At 58.2% G+C, this 18,604-nt stretch overlaps 1 protein-coding gene across 1 annotated transcript in view; it reads right to left on the bottom strand.

Annotated features, from left to right (window-relative positions):
• Positions 1 to 1,331: 1,331 nt before the first annotated feature.
• Positions 1,332 to 18,604, bottom strand: part of ADGRA2 (adhesion G protein-coupled receptor A2) — a gene marked incomplete at both ends in the record, with an annotated part of 33,259 nt that continues 15,986 nt past the window's right edge. Inside the window, 17 exons of the mRNA XM_081084672.1 lie at positions 1,332 to 2,592; positions 2,823 to 2,912; positions 3,359 to 3,504; positions 4,001 to 4,124; positions 4,447 to 4,574; positions 5,267 to 5,475; positions 6,372 to 6,588; positions 6,774 to 6,998; positions 7,707 to 7,868; positions 8,003 to 8,152; positions 8,604 to 8,802; positions 9,403 to 9,567; positions 10,516 to 10,729; positions 11,369 to 11,532; positions 11,807 to 11,878; positions 12,046 to 12,117; positions 12,413 to 12,484. Of these exons, the coding sequence (XP_080940798.1) occupies positions 1,332 to 2,592; positions 2,823 to 2,912; positions 3,359 to 3,504; positions 4,001 to 4,124; positions 4,447 to 4,574; positions 5,267 to 5,475; positions 6,372 to 6,588; positions 6,774 to 6,998; positions 7,707 to 7,868; positions 8,003 to 8,152; positions 8,604 to 8,802; positions 9,403 to 9,567; positions 10,516 to 10,729; positions 11,369 to 11,532; positions 11,807 to 11,878; positions 12,046 to 12,117; positions 12,413 to 12,484 (3,670 nt within the window). The remainder of the gene's footprint in view (positions 2,593 to 2,822; positions 2,913 to 3,358; positions 3,505 to 4,000; positions 4,125 to 4,446; positions 4,575 to 5,266; positions 5,476 to 6,371; positions 6,589 to 6,773; positions 6,999 to 7,706; positions 7,869 to 8,002; positions 8,153 to 8,603; positions 8,803 to 9,402; positions 9,568 to 10,515; positions 10,730 to 11,368; positions 11,533 to 11,806; positions 11,879 to 12,045; positions 12,118 to 12,412; positions 12,485 to 18,604) is intronic.

Here is an 18,604-nt window from a genome sequence, read left to right as displayed (position 1 = left end):
AATATGGTCTGTGCAGCAAGCATAAATAACAGGATCCTCCCACGGAGTGTGGGCTTCCTTTCCTCCCTATGTCTTCTTGCACCTTGGTGATCAGGCTGCGGTGACATGGGACTGGGAGGGGACCTGGGCCAGGCCTCCTTTTCATGATGCTCTTCACAAGGCATCAGGTTCCCTCCACTCTCACTGGGTCCTGCAGTAAAAGGCTGGTGGTTGCTTTTTAGGTTGGGGGTGGGCAGAAATAGTGCTGGTGTTTAAAAGTGGAGGTGAAGGCCCCGGGAACTGTAGGGACCCTGCCCAGCCCCTGAGGGATTTGACCTGGGCTTCTGTGTGGCAGGAAGATGTTTCTGCTGTTTTGGAAGTTTCTCCCTAATACGGGGCTAGAGGCCAAATGGTTGGAACGGTTCTTCCATGTGGCCTCAAGGAGGAGGGAAGTGTCTTCCTTAGTCCCCAGTGTTGGGAGGCTGAGACCCACGTCTTGTGGTTGACGGGTAAGTACGTCTTCACCACCACTTGCAGCCTGTGGTGGAGCCCTCTTCAGGGCATTGTTTATAGGACTAGGTTTAAGGCCCGGCAAACTTCAGCCCCAGATCTAAGCTCTCTCTCTACGTCCCTCAGATTATCCCCAGGCGGGGTCAGCTTTGTCCCCAAGTGCCACCCCGAGCCCTGCTGCTGGTGTGTGTACACTCACGGGGTGGTGTCGCTCCCTAATGGTGCACCTGCCCTCCTACTTGACCTCCCAGGCTGACTTTCACACGGCCCGCCTCCGCCTCCTGCATCGTCTGAAAAGCAGCACCTTGTCACCTCCAGTGGGTCCTGGCCACCTGGCATATCTAGGCTGCCTCCCCACTTAGCCAAAAACTGGGTGGGGAGAGGCCCTAGAAGCTAGGCACAGGCCGGCTTCAGAGGAGGGCGGTGAGGGAACACTCTTCCCAAGCCCCCATCTGTGTTTGCCAGGTAGGGCTGACACCCCCAGAGAGGCGGGTGGGCAAGATGCAGGCACCTTAGGAAGAGGCCACCTGGGCTTGCTGGTCCGCCCAGTACTCATCAATCCAGACAGGACCTTCCCTACCCTGGATGGCACAGACTGGCCTGGGCTGGGACAGAGTGTATCCTGCCGGTGGCCCCGGGAATGCCCGTCGCTACCCCAGAGGCACGGCCCTCTTAGCCGCGCGGGCGCCCGCCGTCCTTAGCTTCAGGACGGAGGAGGCGAGTGAGCCCGGCGCCGCCCTCGGCACTTCACCGACTGGCGCACCGATCGGCGTCCTCAGGGGCCGCGCAGCCAGGAAAACCAGTCCGGGCGGCCAGCCTGCCCTAAAGTGCCACCCGCCCACCTAGACGGTGGTCTCGCTCTTCCAGAGGCCGGTCTTCATGCAGCCGCCCCCCGCCGCCTCGGCGCCCGCCAGGGTGATGTCCTCGTACTTGCCGCCCCTGGGGGCGCCGTTCAGGCTGGCCGTGTTGAGCGGGTAGGAGCGGCGCTGGCTCTCCTTCTCCAGCGCGCCCTTGAGGTTGTCGCGGCTGGCGCTGCGGCGCTGGCCCGGCCGGCCCGCCTCCGGGGGCGGCGCGGCGCTCGTGTCGCTGCCGTCGGACAGCGTGAGCGCGGGCTCGCCCTCCGGCGGGAGGCCGGCGCCCGGGCTGTGGCGGCTGCTGCCCGGGTGGCTGTCGGACGGGCTGTTGTGCTGGCTGCCGCTCTCGCTGGACAGCAGCTCGGGCGCCCCGGCCGCCGCGCCCCCGCGCAGCGCCTTGAGCCGGTTCTTGCCGCCCGGATCCCCTGCGCGGTGCCCCTTGGCCCGGCTCTTGTGCACTCGGCGCCCGTGGGGCAGGTTGTTGGGGTGACGGGGGGCCAGGCTCCCGCGGGAGCCCACGGGCTCTGGCTCCCCCTCCCCGCGGGCCGCCATCCCCGCCTCGCACGCCTGACTCTGGGCCAGCTGCAGGTTGGTGAGCTTGCAGGGGCCCGGGGCCGGCGCGTGGCCGCTGCTACCGCCCGGGGATGACTTCAGGGAAGGGGGCCCCTCTCCGAACACGGGGGAACCGTCCTCTGGGGCCGCGGACACAGCTTGGGGCGAGGCGCGCGAGGCCGAGGCAGGGGGGCAGCAGGCGCGCCAGGAGGAGCGCACGTCCCTGCGCCTGGCACAGTGGTGGGTGAAGACGAAGAGGCCCAGGGCCGAGGCCGCCACCCCGTACAGGCAGCTGCACACCACCCGGGGCAGCCAGCGCTGGGACACGGCCAGAGCCCCGCAGGCCCACATGGCCAGGTACAGGAAATGCGTGGTCACCAGCGCGCCCAGCTGGACCCCTGGAGAATAGAGGCCGTCCCCGTCCTCTGGGGGTCCAGGCGTCACCACCCCTGCGCTCCCAGTGGCCAGAAGGGAACCCGAGTCACTCAGGAGGGGGCCGCTGCTCCTGAGCCTGGTGGAACCCCTCAGCTCCTCCCCTTGGTCCAGGGAACCCCTGCTCGTGACCCCCTTGGAGCTCTGTGCCAGAGGACCCCTCAGATGCAGCCCTGCACACAGGAAGTAGATCCAGGTGATCAGCAGGATCAAAGCCACCGGGATGTAGAAGGCTCCTAAGCTTGGACGCCACACCAGCCAGCAGCTGAGGGGAGACACAGGCAGTGGATGAGGAGGGAGCAAGTCTGAGGCGGGGTCCAGAGGCTGGGTGGGTGGGGACAGGATGCAGTGAGTTGACAGGCAGAGACTGGCTTAGTCAACATGCACGGGCTTGGGTGGGGTCACTGGCTGGGTGAGCTCGCAGGTGCCCCTGCCAGTGGAGTAGAAGGCATCTGGTGCTGGGGTGGGTAGGTTTGGGGCAGGCAGTGTGCTCACTAGGGGCTGTGGTCCCGGTAGTTGTGGATGTTGACAGCAGCTGTGATGCCGCAGATAATGAGTGGGATCCCTCCAGCGATCAAATAGAACCTGGAAAGGAATGGGTTTTGGGAGTCAGAGAGAGGATGAGCAAGGGAGAGGAACCAGGTGCTTAGAACCCTTGACTCGGGGTCTCCATCCCATCTTCTTTCCCCTTTAAATTCTGTCAGGATTTTTTGCCATGGATGCAAGGCGCTTACAAGGCAGGCTTAGTAGGTACCTAGGGGACTTGGCCAAGACTATGCTAAGGGACAGAGGCCAGACCTCTCTCTCACTCTAAGTGCAGGATTTGAGGGTTTCCAGGTTCCCTGCTCAGTGCCCACTACATGACCTTCAGCAACCGGGCACCACCTAGAGCTTGCATCTTCTGTCGTTGGGACAGTGGTCTCCCAGGACCTTGGACCCACCCCGCATCCCCCCGGGGAGAGTTGATTTGGTGTCCCACGCCCCCCTCTGAGCCCTTCCCCCCTGCAAAGCTGGTATCGGGAAGCATGTACCGGAGCATGGGACGGGGAGCAGGCGGGGCGGAGTCCCCTTCCTGGGGAGGGGGCGCCCTCCAGGTGAGCTCCTTGTGGAGGACGCGGGCCTTCACACCCATCCAGAGCAGGGTGGACAGTGAAGAGTAGTGCAGAGTGATGCCCACCTGCGGGATCAAGGTGCTGAGGCTGGGACTGCTACCACATCCAGGGAGGGGCTGCTTCCATTGGGGCCAGGCCAGAGCCTCAGCCCCACAGTGTGCTCCCACTCCTCCCATTTTCCCAGCCCCCAACTTCCCCCAGACCTTCCCCCAGGTCTGTCCTTGCTGTTACCCTCTCTACGTCCACCCCAGGCTTTCCCCCCACTCTGGTGACTCCATGACTTAGTTACTGCTATCTGCTTCGCCCCCAACCTCTCCTCCATTGCAGATTCCCACTCTCCACTTTGAAGTCCCACCTCCTAGTTTTCCTGCTTCTTACTTCTTACCTTCTACTCTCATGCTCCTCTCCCCTGACAAGTAAGACTGGACCCAGAGAGAACCATGGAGCTGGGGCCTATTAGCATGAGTCCCCTTTTTCCTCTCCTGCCCCTCCCTACGGCCCAGGCTGCTATCACTAATCTTGGAGCTCCCCAACCCCCACCTCAGCCCCTTCTCCTCTTACCGCCTGGCAGACCATCTGGTAGTTGGTGAGCGTGATGCCTCCTGCAAAGACGGCGGAGGTCATGGCCATGTGGAAGCACAGGTTCAGCAGCATGTGCCAGCCCTTCCGGGACACATGGATGGAGCTGCCCCAGAAACAGTAATTAATGGGCCACCCAGCCCAAGGTCAGGCCCGGGGGGTCTCAAGGCCATGGGGAGGCCCCCAGAGGGGATGGAAGGTATCTGTGTGCATGCATATGTGGGAATGTGATAGAGGCTCCAGGGAAGGCAGGTCTTAACCCACAAAATGTGTTTTCCAACCCCAGAACCTTCAAAATGCAATGCTAGGCAAGAGCCTGGCAAAGTCATGTGGACCGACCTGGGAAAGGATCACTTGCCAGTACTTAGTGAGACACCCCCTCCCCCAAGCCTTCCCACCACACCCTCCTTTCCTGCAACAGCTCCCACCTGTGGTTGAGGATGTAGGTGATGATGGTGGAGAAGAGGCAGAGCAGCAGCAGGGCTGTGCAGGGGTACACGACTGGATGCAGCCCTGCCCCCGAGGCCCCCACCTCCCTGGGAAAGGCACTCAGCTCCTGGGAAGAGTAGGGGGAGGAAGTGTGTACTAGGAAGCCAGGTAAGGGCTGTCCTGTGGAGTCCTGACCAGGCCCCAGGCCCGTTTTCCTCTTCCCAAACCCGGTCTGATCCTCAGCTTAGTCCATCTGCGTAGACAAAGGTGTAGGTACCATGATATCCACTTAGGAAGGTGGCCTTTGTAGCATTAATAATCTACTGCCTGCCTCTGTAGGAACTTTCCAGGTCCCCAGCCTGGAAACCGGAGATGAGGAGAGAGGGGAAAGTCTGTCTGTAATACAGCTGCATGCCTGCTCAGGGTGTGACATGTGGTGAGGAAGAGGGAACGAATGGGGGTGAATAGGAGGGTGATCAGAAAGGACAAATGTTCCCAGATTTTCCCCCCACTTTAATAACCTGGACATCGGGGATTGCAGGCTGGTCTCAGAAGACCAGGCTGGGTAGTGCCAGACCCGCTCTCTCATTCTGGGAGTGGAAGCAGGACCTCCCTGTCTCATGAAGATGAAAAGTGTGTGTGTGGGGGGGGGGGGGGGGGAGACCAGAGGGACATTGCCCTGAGTCCTGACAGTTTTGAGGCCTGACAAGGCTGCTGTCCTTGATTTCTCTGTGGCCTTGGGTGGTCAGAGAGCCCCAGCTCCACCTCACACACCTCCCTTGTCCCCTGGCCCTCACCCCCCAGTCCTACTCTCCTCACCATGAGCACGGCCACATTGCCCAGGTGCTGGCAGTGCAGGGAGCTGACGTTGGGCTGGCTGGAGCGGAGCTGGCAGCCTTCGGAGCTCCAGCCCCCAGCGCCGCCGGGCCCTTCCTGGCTCCACCAAGCTGCCACGGGTTCAGCTCCCTCAGCCCAGTGCCGCAGGGAAATGGCCACGGGCTCCGTCAGGTTTCCCACGCCACAGCCACCTACAGGGGGGAGGAAGTCCACACACAAGGCCACGGAGTGGGGGTGGGGGTGGGGCTAGCTGGGTGGAACCAAGCAGCAGCTGAGCAGGCACAGAACCCCCTTGGGCTGGGTGTGTGCTGGGCTTGGTGGATAGTTAGATGCCAAATGTGGGCCTGCTCCCAGGTCCTCAGTCTCACTGGGGAGACACCAGGATGAATCAAAATGAAAGCACTGGGCCCTGGCCAGTGTGGTTCAGTGGTTGGGTGTTGTCCTGTACACCAAAAGGTGGCAGGTTCGATTCCCAGTCATGGCACACACCCAGATTTCAAGTTCCAGCTCATTTGGGGCACCTGGAGAGGGCACCCAATCAGGGTATGTCTGTGTGTGTGTGTGTGTGTGTGTGTGCCCCTTCCTCTAAAATCAATAAAAAGCAACAACATGTTCTTGGGTGAGGGTTAAAAACAAATAAATAAATGAAAATAAAAGCACGGGACGTGGCCCACTCTAAGTGCCAAAAGTGCAGTGGTGACATATCTAACAGAGAGGAGTCCAGGGCTGGGGCCAGGAGGTCATGCTGAGGGAGCGAAAGCCCAGGCAAAGAGGGGACTCTGGAGGAAGGTGGGATGGAGGGAGGTCTGGGTCAAGGGTTTGTACTTAGAGCCCTTTTGAAATCTGACACATCTGGGATGTAAAATCCAGTGTCTTCCTGAACCTTTTTTCCACCAACCGCTTTGTTTATGGGGGGGTCTGTGTCCCCCATCCTCCCTGGAAATGGTGAGGGGCCACCATTCTCTGCCACCTCCACTGGGATGTTAGGGGGCGCTGGTAGGTGAGGAAGAGCAGGATGAAGGGGCACAGGACAGACACTTCGGAGGGATCCCATTGGGTACCTGGTACCCATAGTTCATCCCCTTACTTGTTCCTGCAAAGATGACAGGGGTGGCCACCCCACGCCTCTTGCCGGGTCCCACAGCTCCAGGGCGGGAGGTGTTGCCATGGCTGCGGAAGAGGCGGCCATTTCGGAAGACGAGCAGTTGCAGGGTGCAGTCTGGGGAGACTGGGGGCGCCAGGGAGGCCGGAAGGGACGAGAAGAGACTGGGCGGCAGCTGGATGGAGGCCAGGGCAACGCTGTTCTGGGGGGGACACAGGAATTCCTCAGAGACACCAGATATCCTGGGACGCTGATGTCTTCCTACCCCTCCTTCTGCCTCCCCTACCCCCTTTTCTGGGTCCTGTCTCCTCTCAGATCATCTACCCTCACCAGGCACCCGCATCTGGGCACCTCCCCTCATAGCGTCCTCCCTGCCCCAGAGCCCACCTTGATGTGGAAGGATGACAGCGAAACGTTGGGCCTCCCGGTGGTACAGCGGAAGCGGAGCTGCTGATCAGCCAGGGGCTCCAGCTCCGGAGAGGGGTTCTGGCCCAGGCCTGCGGGCCGGGCGCCGGGCACACCGGCCTCCCTCCTCTGGAAGGCCGTGCAGGTCAGGCCCACATAGCTGTGCGGCTTGATGAGGTAGGCCTCCAATGCTACGTTCCTCGAGTTCTAGGGACAGGGAACTTGTCACCCGACCCTCTGAGATACGGTTTGGCCTCTCTCACCTGAGACTGCGCAGTCCCTGTCGGCTCAGGCCCTGTCCCTCTGCCTTTACTCCTCACTGTCTTCTCCAGGCCTGGCCAGTCCTACGTCATCATGGATCCTCCTCAGTCCCTGGCATGGTGCCTTCTTCCTCCTAAGGCCCTTCCTCCCACACATGCACACCCACCTTGTATCTTGCTCCCCTCTTAACTCGGGCTTGCTCTGCCTCCCTAACTAAGCTGCAGAGCAGCCTGTTTGACCTCCTGCATCTCCCGAGGGACCAGCACAATATCTGCAAGTGGTAGGTGCTCTGCCGTGGTTGCTAACTGGCTCACGACCCACCATCGGAAATGTCACCCTCGCCTCAGGGGACAGAAGGCTCCATTACTCTACACTCCATCACAGTGCTATCCCCCCCCGCCCCCCCGGCAACTTGGTTCCCCAGCATAACGCCGAGCGTAACTTCCCCGTGTCACTGGCCTCCCTCTCTTTCATTGCCCCTGACTACTCAGGATCTGAGGCCACACGACTGGGAATCTAGTCAAGTTCGGTGCTCATGGCAGGTGCACAGTTGGAGGGCTTACTGCCTGAGAGAAGCCTTTCCCTTTGGGATGACTCTTAGTTCCTGCCCAGTGTCAGGCCCCCAGGAGCCCCCTCCTGGCTGACCCACATTACCACAGAGATGTGCTGGGCGTGGGGGCTCAAGACGGCCCCCCCAATGCGCTCCAGGGCACCCACGATGCCGCTGCAGGCCTTGTCCTCTCGCTGGGCCAGCCACAGCAGGTGCTCATCTACCAGCATCAGGTTGCTGGCCATATCCACCATGACCTCCACCAGCTGGGGGGGGACGGACACGAGGGGAGTCACTGAGACACGGGTGGAGTTTGGTACCCAGGGGCTGGGGTGTGAGAGGCTTGAGCAAATGGGGAGCAGGAAGTTTCTAGGGCCCCAGTGGCCTGGTTGAATCTCACCTCTTTGATCTGGTCCACATAACCCAAAAATTTCTGGATCATCTGAGCCACATAGACTACATCCATCATGTCTGAGAAGCTGGCAGCCTCGGCTGTGTACACTCGCAGCTGGTGGGCCAGGGTCAGCGCGTTGGAGGCGTTGATGGGCATCTAGGAGCGTTAGGGAAAGATAGTGGATAGTCCAATCTTTCTCCTCCTTCTCCAGAATTGCCCCTGGGGGCCCCTCCTCTGTGCTAATGCTCTGGGGAGAGGGTCTGGCCCACCAGCTGGGTCTAACCAAAACAGCAGGCAGAGTAAGGAGCGAGCTCATCACGCCTCAAGGCAACCCACGTCTAGGCCCCTGGCTGAAGCACAGTGGCTGGCTCATGCTGTCCCCCTTAAGGCTGCCCTTGCTGTGTTGGGGGGTGAAGATGCTGGGGTGGCTTGCACTTCCTGAGTGTGGCCTTGGGGGTCTGAATCCCCTGGAAGGAGGAGAGCTGGAGGAGAGCAAGAGCCCCTCACGGTGCACACCCAGGGAGCAGAGGAGCATTGAGGCTTCTCCCCTCCCGGTCCCTGGAACAGGAGCTGATGGGGTGCCCACCACCCCCTGTCCTGGCCTCACCAGCACGAAGGTGTAGAGCACCCGGGTAATGTCGTTGGTGTACAGACAGTGGGAGTAGTCCCCTGGCTCCCAGCGGCCAGCTCGGTCACACAGGCGGGAGGCCTGGGTACCCGGAGTGCCCCCGCTCAGGGGCACCGAGGTGAAGGGGTACTGCAGGCAGGACTGGTAGGCTGTGATGCCAGCCAGAGTTCGAGGCCACCTGGGGGCAGAGGCAGGAATTGCCAATGACCCAGGCCCCTCAAGGCAAGGGCCCCACCCCTCCCCTTAGAACTGTGATGCCGGACCCTCTGAGGAAAGGATCCAGAAGAGTGGTTTGGGGCTGGCCTTCAAGGGGTTCCCAAGCTCCACTTTCTAGCTGTATTTATTCTGCTAGTGCTGTCATTGGTGCTATGGAGGCTGGACTTGAGTCCCAAGTTCAAGTCCCAAGTTCAAGGCCCTTTCTGGGCCTCAGTATTCTCAGCTGTGCAATGGGGAGAATCATACCTCCTTCCTAACTGAGGGACCCATTGGGATATTAGATGTGATATTCAAGTGGGCGAGCTTTGTAAACTATTAATGTAAAGAAGCAAATAAAATCCTTTCTGTCCTGCACCACACATTTCAGATGGTTGTAACAAAAGATGAGGTCTCTGAATACAACAGCAGGACTTGGAGCTGAGTGACTAAAGGGAGTGTTTTCTCCAACTTAGAGTGGATGGGAGACCCTGGTCACCTGTGGTCTCAGATGCAGGAGTTGGGGGTGGGGTGGGGGGCTGGGTTGGAAGCTGTTGGGTCTCTGGGGCAGCTGAGCACACCGAACCTGAAGTCCCCTCGGTTGTTGGCGACACGCTCGGCTGGGCAGTAGGAGGCAGAGATCTCCAGCACCACAATCTCCACCTTCTTGCTGGCGTTGCCCTGGACCGTGGACACGGAGCACTCCCATTCGCCTGAGGCGCCCACACCGATGTGAGACAGGGTCAGTTCACTGCAAGCAGGCAGGCAGGGCTGGCTCGGTGAGGTACTCAGGGGCCACGCCACCCCCCTAAGCACCCCTGGCCTGGCCACCCACAGGCGCCCTGCCCCAGGGTGTGTAGGATGAGCTTCAGGTTGTTTATTCTTCAATTGAGTGAGGGACACAAGGACATACTGCTTTCATTCTGATTGGCCTTGTGATAATGCTTTTCTGAGCTTCACTTTCCCCATCTTTATCATGGAGGTAATAGCTGTCTTACCGCCAGGGTCCAGCCCCAGGGGTCCAGGGGTTCCCAAAGATGTGGACGGAGTCGGCAAAGAATGTTTTACATGGAGACAGCGTTCAGAACTCTCTAGCTCTCTTTAGTCTCCGTGGATCTTCCTGTGCCTGGCTGAGGCCACAGAGAAAGATCCGGAGGCAAGCTGAGCCTTTATTTTATAGTCAGAGGTAAACAAGGTAGTGGTTTCCATAGTTACACTGTTCTTGTGAGTTTCACTTGTTTTTGTTCTTGTTCTTGCTGCACTTCCCTCAGCCCATTAGCTTCCCAGGTAAGATCTAGGGAGCGTCAAAAAGTCAAGCCTAATTATGCTTCAGGGGACTGTGCCCTCTAAGCTGGGACTTGTTTGTGACTTTGCCAACAGGTCAGTCCGAGGCTTAATCCTATAGCGGCTCCCCACATCTTACAAGTCAATTGGAGAGAGTGAGCCTGATAACACAGGTGAGAGCCATTATAGCATACTCTGTAAAAGCTCTAAAGAAATGTCAGATATAATCATTTTCTCTATTAGGCAATTAATTTTTATCCCTTATCTGGACTGTTGACGTAGCCCTGGCCTTCCATGAACACACGCACACGCGCACTCTGACACAGGTGGCATACTCCCAGGAGCGTGTGTGGGCACAGCTCTCTGGGGGGCGGGACATGGGTGCTGTGGCTGGGAAGGGGCAGCGGGGCCTTACCTGGTGATGATGGTGCAGTCGTGGATGAGGCTCTCGGCCAGGAGGATGCCCGCCTGCTCATCGCTGTCCACGGGGGCCCGGTTGTGGTACCAGCGGATGCGGGTGTCGTTGCCCAGGTAGCTGGCGGAGCACTGGAAGGGCAGGCGGTCCCCCTGGAACACCACTTGGCGTCGGGATGGGATGAGGTAGTGCGTGTGTAGCTCCAGGGCCCCCTCTGTGGGAGGAGAGGGCAGGGGCCTGAGTGCACAGTGTGGGAGAGTCCAGGAGGGGCCCGGCTGGGCCTCCTCTGTCTGGGGCCTGAGGGGGGGTGGGGACAGGGGGCAGGAGGATGCCTCCAAGGACAAGAGCAAAGGCGAGGGGCAGGAGGGTTTAGAACAGCAGTTCTCAACCTGTGGGTCGCGACCCCTTTGGCGGTCGAACGACCCTTTCACAGGGGTCGCCTAAGACCATCCAGCATATCAGATATTTACATTACGATTCATAACAGTAGCAACATTACAGTTATGAAGTAGCAACGAAAATAATTTTATGGTTGGGTCACAACATGAGGGACTGTATTTAAAGGGCCCGAAGGTAGAGAACCACTGGTTTAGGACAAACTAGTAAAAGTTCTCGTTTCCACAGCACACGGCACCCCAGATGAAAACATAAAGCAGCAGGCCCAAGGAAAGTTTAGAAAAGCTGATGGAAGGTGACCCCCAGTGGGATCTGAGGGAAAGGATGCCCGGGGAGAACCTGCCCACCACCCAGGAACACTTCATGCTGAGGGAGCCTGGAGGCGGCCAGGCCCTTCAGGAGGGAGCCTGGGCCCGAGGGGTGGGCAGGGTCCCGGGCAGGGTGAGGATTTGCTCACCGCAGTGCAGCTGGGCCTCCTGGAGGCCACCCAGGGCCTGGGCGTGCAGGGCACTGGGGTAGGCACAGAGCGTGCGCTCGGACAGCTGCAGGGAGTGATTCCGGGCCCAGGACAGCAGCCAGCGCAGGCGGCAGTCGCAAGTCAGGAACTCGGTGCCGAAGTCCCTGCAGAGTGGGTAGAGGGCACGGAGTGGAGCAGAGGAGTGTGGGCTCCCGGAGTGGGGATGGAGCCCCAGGGAGGGACTGAGCTGGAGAGGGCAACCGTGGGTCCGTGTGCACCGGCCCAGCAATCATGGGAAGGCAACTACGGTGGAGTCTCAGCCACTGTCTGTCCTGCCTACTCACAGGCTGGCCACTGTGGTCAGGTGCCCAGGTGCCTCCCTCCAGGGCAGAGGAACGAAGCGGGGTCTGAGTCCTTGGGCTGGGAAAAGATACTCACACAAGCTTGAGGGCTGGCAGCTCATCAAAGACCCCAGGTTGCAGACTGGAGAAGATGTTTCCAGATATGTTTCTGCAGGGGACAGGGAACAGTGAGAGCCGATCTTAGGGTCTCCTGGCGCCAGAGGGAGGAGCGGGGAGTGAAGAGCAGGCAGGGACCTGTAAGGGTTTGGAGCTGCCTTCCTCCTCCCAAACCATCCTTTGGGGTGAGCCTTCCCTCGCCCCTCGCCCCTCACTCACAGTCGGAGAAGCTTGGGGAGGCCTTGGAAAGTCTCCGAGGTGAGGCAGCCAATCCGGTTGTTGGAGAGATCTCTAGAAAGACACACACACAGCCTCAGCAGGCCACGTGGTTGCACACAGAGCCGCTTGGGAGGGACACAAAAGTGTGGCTTGTGTGTGGGAAGCAGAGTGAAAAAGGAGATGAGGTTGGGGGTTCAAATTTTTGCCCCCAGCCAGGATGCTGTGTGGGGAGGGGGGCCGCTATGGGTGGGTGAGAAGACGGGATGGTGGGTGAGTAGGTGGGGTGGTTGCTCATGGGATCCATGGGGCCTTCTCTGCAGGGATGACGGGAGGGCTGGGAGGTTTGGGGGCAGGACATGCCACTTACAAGCGCTTCAGCTCCCCCAGGCCCAGGAAGGCACCCGGCTGCACCGTGCTGATGACATTATTCCTCAGGTCCCTGCAGGAGGAAAGTGGGGAGGCCCTCATACCGCTCGGGCTCTGCCCAACCCCCGCTCCCCTCCCTCCGCTCCCCTGGGGCCTGGTAGCCTCCCTGTCACAGGAAGTGCTGGGACTCAGTTTCCTCCTACATCCCGCCACTCCTTAGCACTGGCTGGGAAGCTGGATGAAGGCCCCTGCCCCTCAAACCCGTCTCTGCAGCCTCCGGCCTGGCGTAAGGGGTACTTGGTCAGGAAGACGAGCGAGGATGTAGATGCCGGGAGAAGGGATGCCAGGGCCTCAGATGAGGAAGCAGGAAGAGGAGCGTGTGAACAAGAAGTGAGAGCACTGGGCTCGGGGTTGGGAGGCCTTGGTTCCACCTCTGCGCTGCCCTGAGTGTCTCATGGGGCGGTTGTGAGAATCATTTCAAAATGGGTGTTGCAGTCTATGGTAAAGTGCTCTGCAAAGATGGAATCTCCCCTGCCTGGCTGTCGGAGGTGTTTCATGGCTATCCTGCGAGTCTCTCCAGCTGACAAGTGAGGAAACAGGTCGGGCAGCGGGTTGATGACTGCATGGATGCTGACCTGGTCGCAGGGCCCCGGACTCCAAGGCAAGGCCATAAATCACCCACCCGAGTGCCAGGCCCCTCAGGGCGGAGGTTTGCTCAGTCCTGTGCCCGCCTCCCCCCAGGGTCTCTGAGGAGGCACAAGGCTGAGAGAAGGTGGCAAGGGAAGTACCACTCCGGGCTGAGCTCCAGCAGGGCACAGCCGGGACGGAAGATAGTGGAGCCCCTGCCACTCTCCAGCCCAGAATGAGGGACAGACTCTCCTGCCAAAGCCTCAGGGACAGCTCTGGATTGCGGGCAGGAGGGGGTTAACGGAGCCAGCTCCCTGCTGGGAGGAGAGGAAATGGGTGTCCAGGATGGGGAGGTGCCCTCCCACCAGGGGGCCTGTTTTCCCACTGACCGTCCCAGTTGGGGACAGAGAGAGAGAGAGAGAGAGAGAGAGAGAGAGAGAGAGAGAACACGCGCGCAATGAAACACCATGGCCCAGGGTCCTCATACCCCAGCTTCCTCTCATACCAAGGACTCAGCCAGTCTCCATAGCCCGGAGTCCCTTGGGAAAGAAGGGAAGCCACCAGAAGGGGTCAGCTTCCCAGGGGAAAGGCTTCCATACGCAGGCGTGCTGGGAGGTGCCCCAGGCCGGGCACACGCAGGGGACGTGCAAGCACGCAGGCCTGGAACACCCTGCGGAGTGGAGGCTGGAGAGGACCCAGGGTTGTCCTTCCTGCCTGTCACCCCCTTTTGCTGCCCAGACCCTCGCCCTCACCCCCCCCCCTCACCCCCGCTCCGATGCTATTCCAGCGTGTGCCCCCTGGCCCCTGTTGGGGTCTGGCCATTCTCAGGGCTCTGCATCCCACCCCCGTGCGGGGGACGGCAGAGGGAAACACATTCCTCATTGTGTCACTTCCCTTCATGGGCTGCCAAGGGGCTGAGGCTGCAGCCCCCCGCCCCTTCCCTCTAGCTCGCTTGTGTTTATTCTCATTTCCTCCGGCCCTCCTCTCCGCGGGAACCCCCACCCGCCTGCCCCACTGATGCTCTGCAGATGGGAGCAAGGCGGCCGGCCGCTCGCTCCAGCACTTTCCTGCCCTGGACTTCCTGCAGCCCAGCCAGGCCGGGCTACTGACAGGGGAGCTTCCACCAAGTGTTGGCACTCCTTCCGCCCCCCCCCCCACCTCTCACCCGCAGAGTGGCTTCCTGGGCGACCAAGGCAGCCCCTCAAGTGCCCTTGGGAGCTGGCCGGCTCGCCCAGACCAGTAGTCCTGGGTCCTCTCCTGAGGGGCACGGACCTGGGCTGAGCTCTGACAGCCCCATGGGATCTGGTCCCTGGTCCCTGGTCCCTGAGCAGCTCCGGGGCGGTGCCCTCTCCAGCAGCAGGAAGGGACACTCCGCCAGAACTTGGGCAATTTCTTCAGACCTATGAGGCCCTCATAGGTCGGTGGTTCTGCACCGTAATTGCTAAGCACAACCTTTTGAAAATTTGAGGATGGACTCCCGCCCCAGAAAAATGCATACACCCAACATTGTGCATATGATTTCAGGGGCTGTGAGGAACCCCTGCTCTGGATTGTCTAATCTGATCCCTTCATTTCTTAGATGAGGTCATGAGGATGCACAGATGTTTCTGTGATGTGGCATCTCTCTGCCCTCTGCTTCCACAGAGCTGTGGTCTTGGAACCTGGAGGAGGTGCAGGGTACGGATGGAGCCTCCCCTCCCCCAAACCACTTGCCCAGCCCTGACCAGGCTCCCCTGACTCAGCACACTCCTCTCCCTGTATCGATGTCAATATGGAGTAGACGGACACCCCCACCCATGGCCAAAGTGTGTGTGTGTGTGTGTGTGTGTGTGTGTGTGTGTGTTTCTGGGAGCAAATCATATCCTCTACCCTTCTGGGGAAAATAGAAACTCAGGAAGCTTAGTGCGTAAGAGTGCGTGTGTGAGCACAAGCAACAAAACAGCAGATGGATAAGTTGGATTTAATAAAATATTAAAACTTTTGCTCTTTAAAGGACACCATTAAGAAAGTAAAAGGTGCCCTAGCTGGTTTGGCTCAGCAGATAGAGCGTCAACCTGTGGACTGAAGGGTTCCGGGTTCTATTCTGGACGGCACATGCCCGGGTTGTGGGCTCGATCCTCAGTAGGGGGCATGCAGGAGGCAGCCGATCAATGATGCTCTCTCATTATTGATGTTTCTAGCTCTCTCTCCCTCTCTTCCTCTCTGAAATCAATAAAAATATATTTTTTTAAAAGAAAGTGAAAGACGACCCATGGAATGAGAGAAAATATTTCCATAAATCATATGCTTGAAAAGGGACTTCTATACAGAATTGATAAAGAACTCTTACAGCTCAGTTATAAAAAGACAACCCAGATGAAAAAAATGGGCAAAGGATTTGAATAGACACTTCTTCAAAGATGATATACAAATGGCCAATTAATGCATGACACTGTTAGTCATTAGGCAGATGCAAATCAAAACCACAATGAGATGCCACTTCACAGCCAGTAAAAAAAGACAGACAAGCTTGAGCAGGGTGCCTCAGCGGTTGAGTGTCAAACTATGAACCAGGAGGTCATGGTTCAGTTCCCTGTCAGGGCACATGCCTGGGTTGTGGGCTCCATCCCCAGGAGGGGGCGTGCAGGCGGCAGCTGATCAATGATTCTCATCACTGATGTTTCTTTCTCTCCCTCTTCCTTCCTCTCCAAAATAAATAAAAATATATTTAAAAAAGGACAACTGCAAGTGGTGATGAAAATGTGGAAAGACTGGAGCCCTTGTACATTATTGCTAGGAGTGTAAATGGGGCAGCCACTTTGGAAAAACAGTATGACAGTTAGGGTAACCATGAGACCCAGCAATTCCACTCCTTGGTGGATATTCCAGAGAAGTGGACATACATCCGCACACAAAACCTGGACAGGAATGTTCATAGTAGCATTATTCACAATAAGCCCAGACGTGGAAAAACCTCAAATGTCCATCAACCGATAAATGAATAAACAAAATGTGCTATAGGCACACAAGAAATATTATTCGATCATAAAAAGGAATAAAGTGCTGATACATGCTATCATATGAATGAGCCTTGAAAACATTATGCTAAGTGCAAGTTACAAAAAAAAGTTACAAAAAAACACATAATCCCATGTATATGAAATGTCCAGAATAGGCAAATCTACAGAGACAGAAAGTAGATTAGTGGTTGCTTAGGGCTGGGAAATAGGGAGTGACTGCTAATGATTCAAGGTTTGGGGATGATGAAAATGTTCTAAAATTAGATTATGATGATGATTGCACAACTGGGTAAATATACTAAAAACCATTGGATTGAATGCTTTAACTGGACAAGCTTTATGGTATGTAAATTATATCTCACTAAAACTGTCAAGAGAGATTGAGCGTGAGTTTGTGTAACAGTGTGCGTGTGTATGTTTGTGTGTGTGTGCGTGTGTATGTGTGTGTGTGTGTGTACACGTGTGTGCGTGCGCGTGCACCACGCTTGGACAGGGTGGGGCGGCACGAAGTTGGCTCCCTCCAGCCCCTGCAGACCTCCCTGCCTGTGGGTTTGAAAACCAAATTATTGGTTTGGAGGCTGCAGAGCAGCTTTCCCCGGGCCCTCCAGGACTTCCAGGGTTCACTAGAAAGCGGGGCCTGGCTGAGAAGGGGCTTAAAACACCCCCGTAGGTATAGGGGCTGTTTGGGGGGCGGGAGGGGGGGTGCGGGAGAGGGAGAGGTCTGGTGGCCGGGAGGAAAGCCAAGATGGTCCTAGGCTCCCTCCCACCCTCAAGCCCCAGGCCCCTCTCATCTCTGATATCATCCAACAGGTATTTATTGAGCACATACCCTGTGCCAGACATGGAGCTACAACAGCAAGCGGGAGGGCTGTCCCTGAACCCATCAGCCTCCCTTCTGGGCCTTCGGCTGCGCCAGAGCCTAGGGCAGCTCCCGGCCGCATTCCTCCCCAAGCCAGGGGGGTGGGAAGGGGAGGAGGGACCGCGCCCCCCTGGCCCCGCCTACAGATTAATGGAAACCACCTGGCGGGTGAGCGGCGCTCCACCCCCGGACCCCACTTGCCACCATTCCCATGACCATCTGCTTCTAATGAGAAGCCCATCCCCCTGCATACCAGCCCCCCGGGCTTATTAATCTCATTAGGCAATGACAAATCATCCTGGGGCTGCGCGACTCCCCGCCCCGGGCCCTCCCTCCGAGCGCACAGCCTCTGGGGGCGGTGTCCACGCAGTCACTCGCTCGCACGCCAGCCTCCTCTCGCGGCCTCTTCCGGGGCTGTGTGCCCTGTGGCCCACTTGGTCCAGGGCTCTCACTGTGATTGGGGCGCCCTCGGAGCCCCGGGAAGCCGCGCAGTGGCTTGCTCCCCATGGACTGCGCATGGTGGGGCATCTGGGCCGAGAGGCGAGGCGCCAGAGGAATGGGCCAGCCCTAGCGCATTCAGCACCTCCATTTCATCTACATGACTGCCTGCTGCAGGCTGGGAGCTCTGGACAATCCCACGCAACGAGGGGGCGTATAACATCTTGTAACTTGGAACACTTCCGAGAAGGGAATTGCCATTTAATGCCTGGAAGTCCCTGCTGTCCCGGGCTCTCGCCCTAGAGCAGCGGTTCTCAAACTGTGGGTCGCGACCCCTTTGGGGGTCGAACGACCCTGTCACAGGGGTCGCCTAAGACCATCGGAAAACACATATATAATTACATATTGTTTTTGTGATTAATCACTATGCTTTAATTATGTTCAATTTGTAACAATGAAATTGGGGGTCACCACAACATGAGGAACTGTATTAAAGGGTCGTGGCATTAGGAAGGTTGAGAACCACTGCCCTAGAGGAACGCATCCCATGACAACCTGTCAGGGAAACGCGTTGCCCCATTTTCCAGGCGAGGAACCCGAGGCACCCAAAAGGTAAATGGCAAAGGCATGATTCAATCCCAGAGTAAAGCTCTGGGCCCTTTCCTAGCCTGCCCACCCCCATCCCAGAAATCCTTCCTCTGGGCAACAAACAGGCTAGCCCATGCTGAGGGGTTGTGGAATCCAGAGAGGGGGGCCTCGCCCATGGCACAGGGAGGCACTGCCAGCATTTTCTGGAGCAGCCCAGACCTACTACTTCAGTTATTAGTCGAGGCCCCAACCCTCCCACAGGACTTGCTGCTCTGGACTGTGGGATGTTAAGCTGCCATGGGCTCGGCTGCCCAAGCCTGGACGTCTCAGCCTGACAGGACAGAGAGATCAGTGTTTCCTGGCACCAACTGTACGCCAGGCCACGGCGTCTCGTTTGTGATGAATAGGCCCACAGTCTACGGGTCATCTGGTCCACTGGTTCCCAACCCCAGATGAGCATGAGAATTGCCTGCATACCTTGTAAGAAATTCCCAGGCCCCTTCCAACCTGATAAATTAGCGTCTTGAGGAGTGGGGGCCCAGGCCCTCTCCCATCTCTGAGATAGTGGGATAGTGTTTGTGGTGATTAGTTTTATGTGTCCACTAGGCCAGGCTATAGCACCCAGTAACTTAATCAAAACACTAATCTGAAGGTGTTTGTGTAGGCATTTTGTAGGTGTTAA

This window comes from Myotis nattereri (genome assembly GCF_964212035.1).
Source record: "Myotis nattereri genome assembly, chromosome: 2".
Taxonomy (NCBI): Eukaryota; Metazoa; Chordata; class Mammalia; order Chiroptera; family Vespertilionidae; genus Myotis; species Myotis nattereri.
Note: the sequence above shows the minus strand (reverse complement) of the source record. Positions and strands in the feature narration are given on the sequence as shown.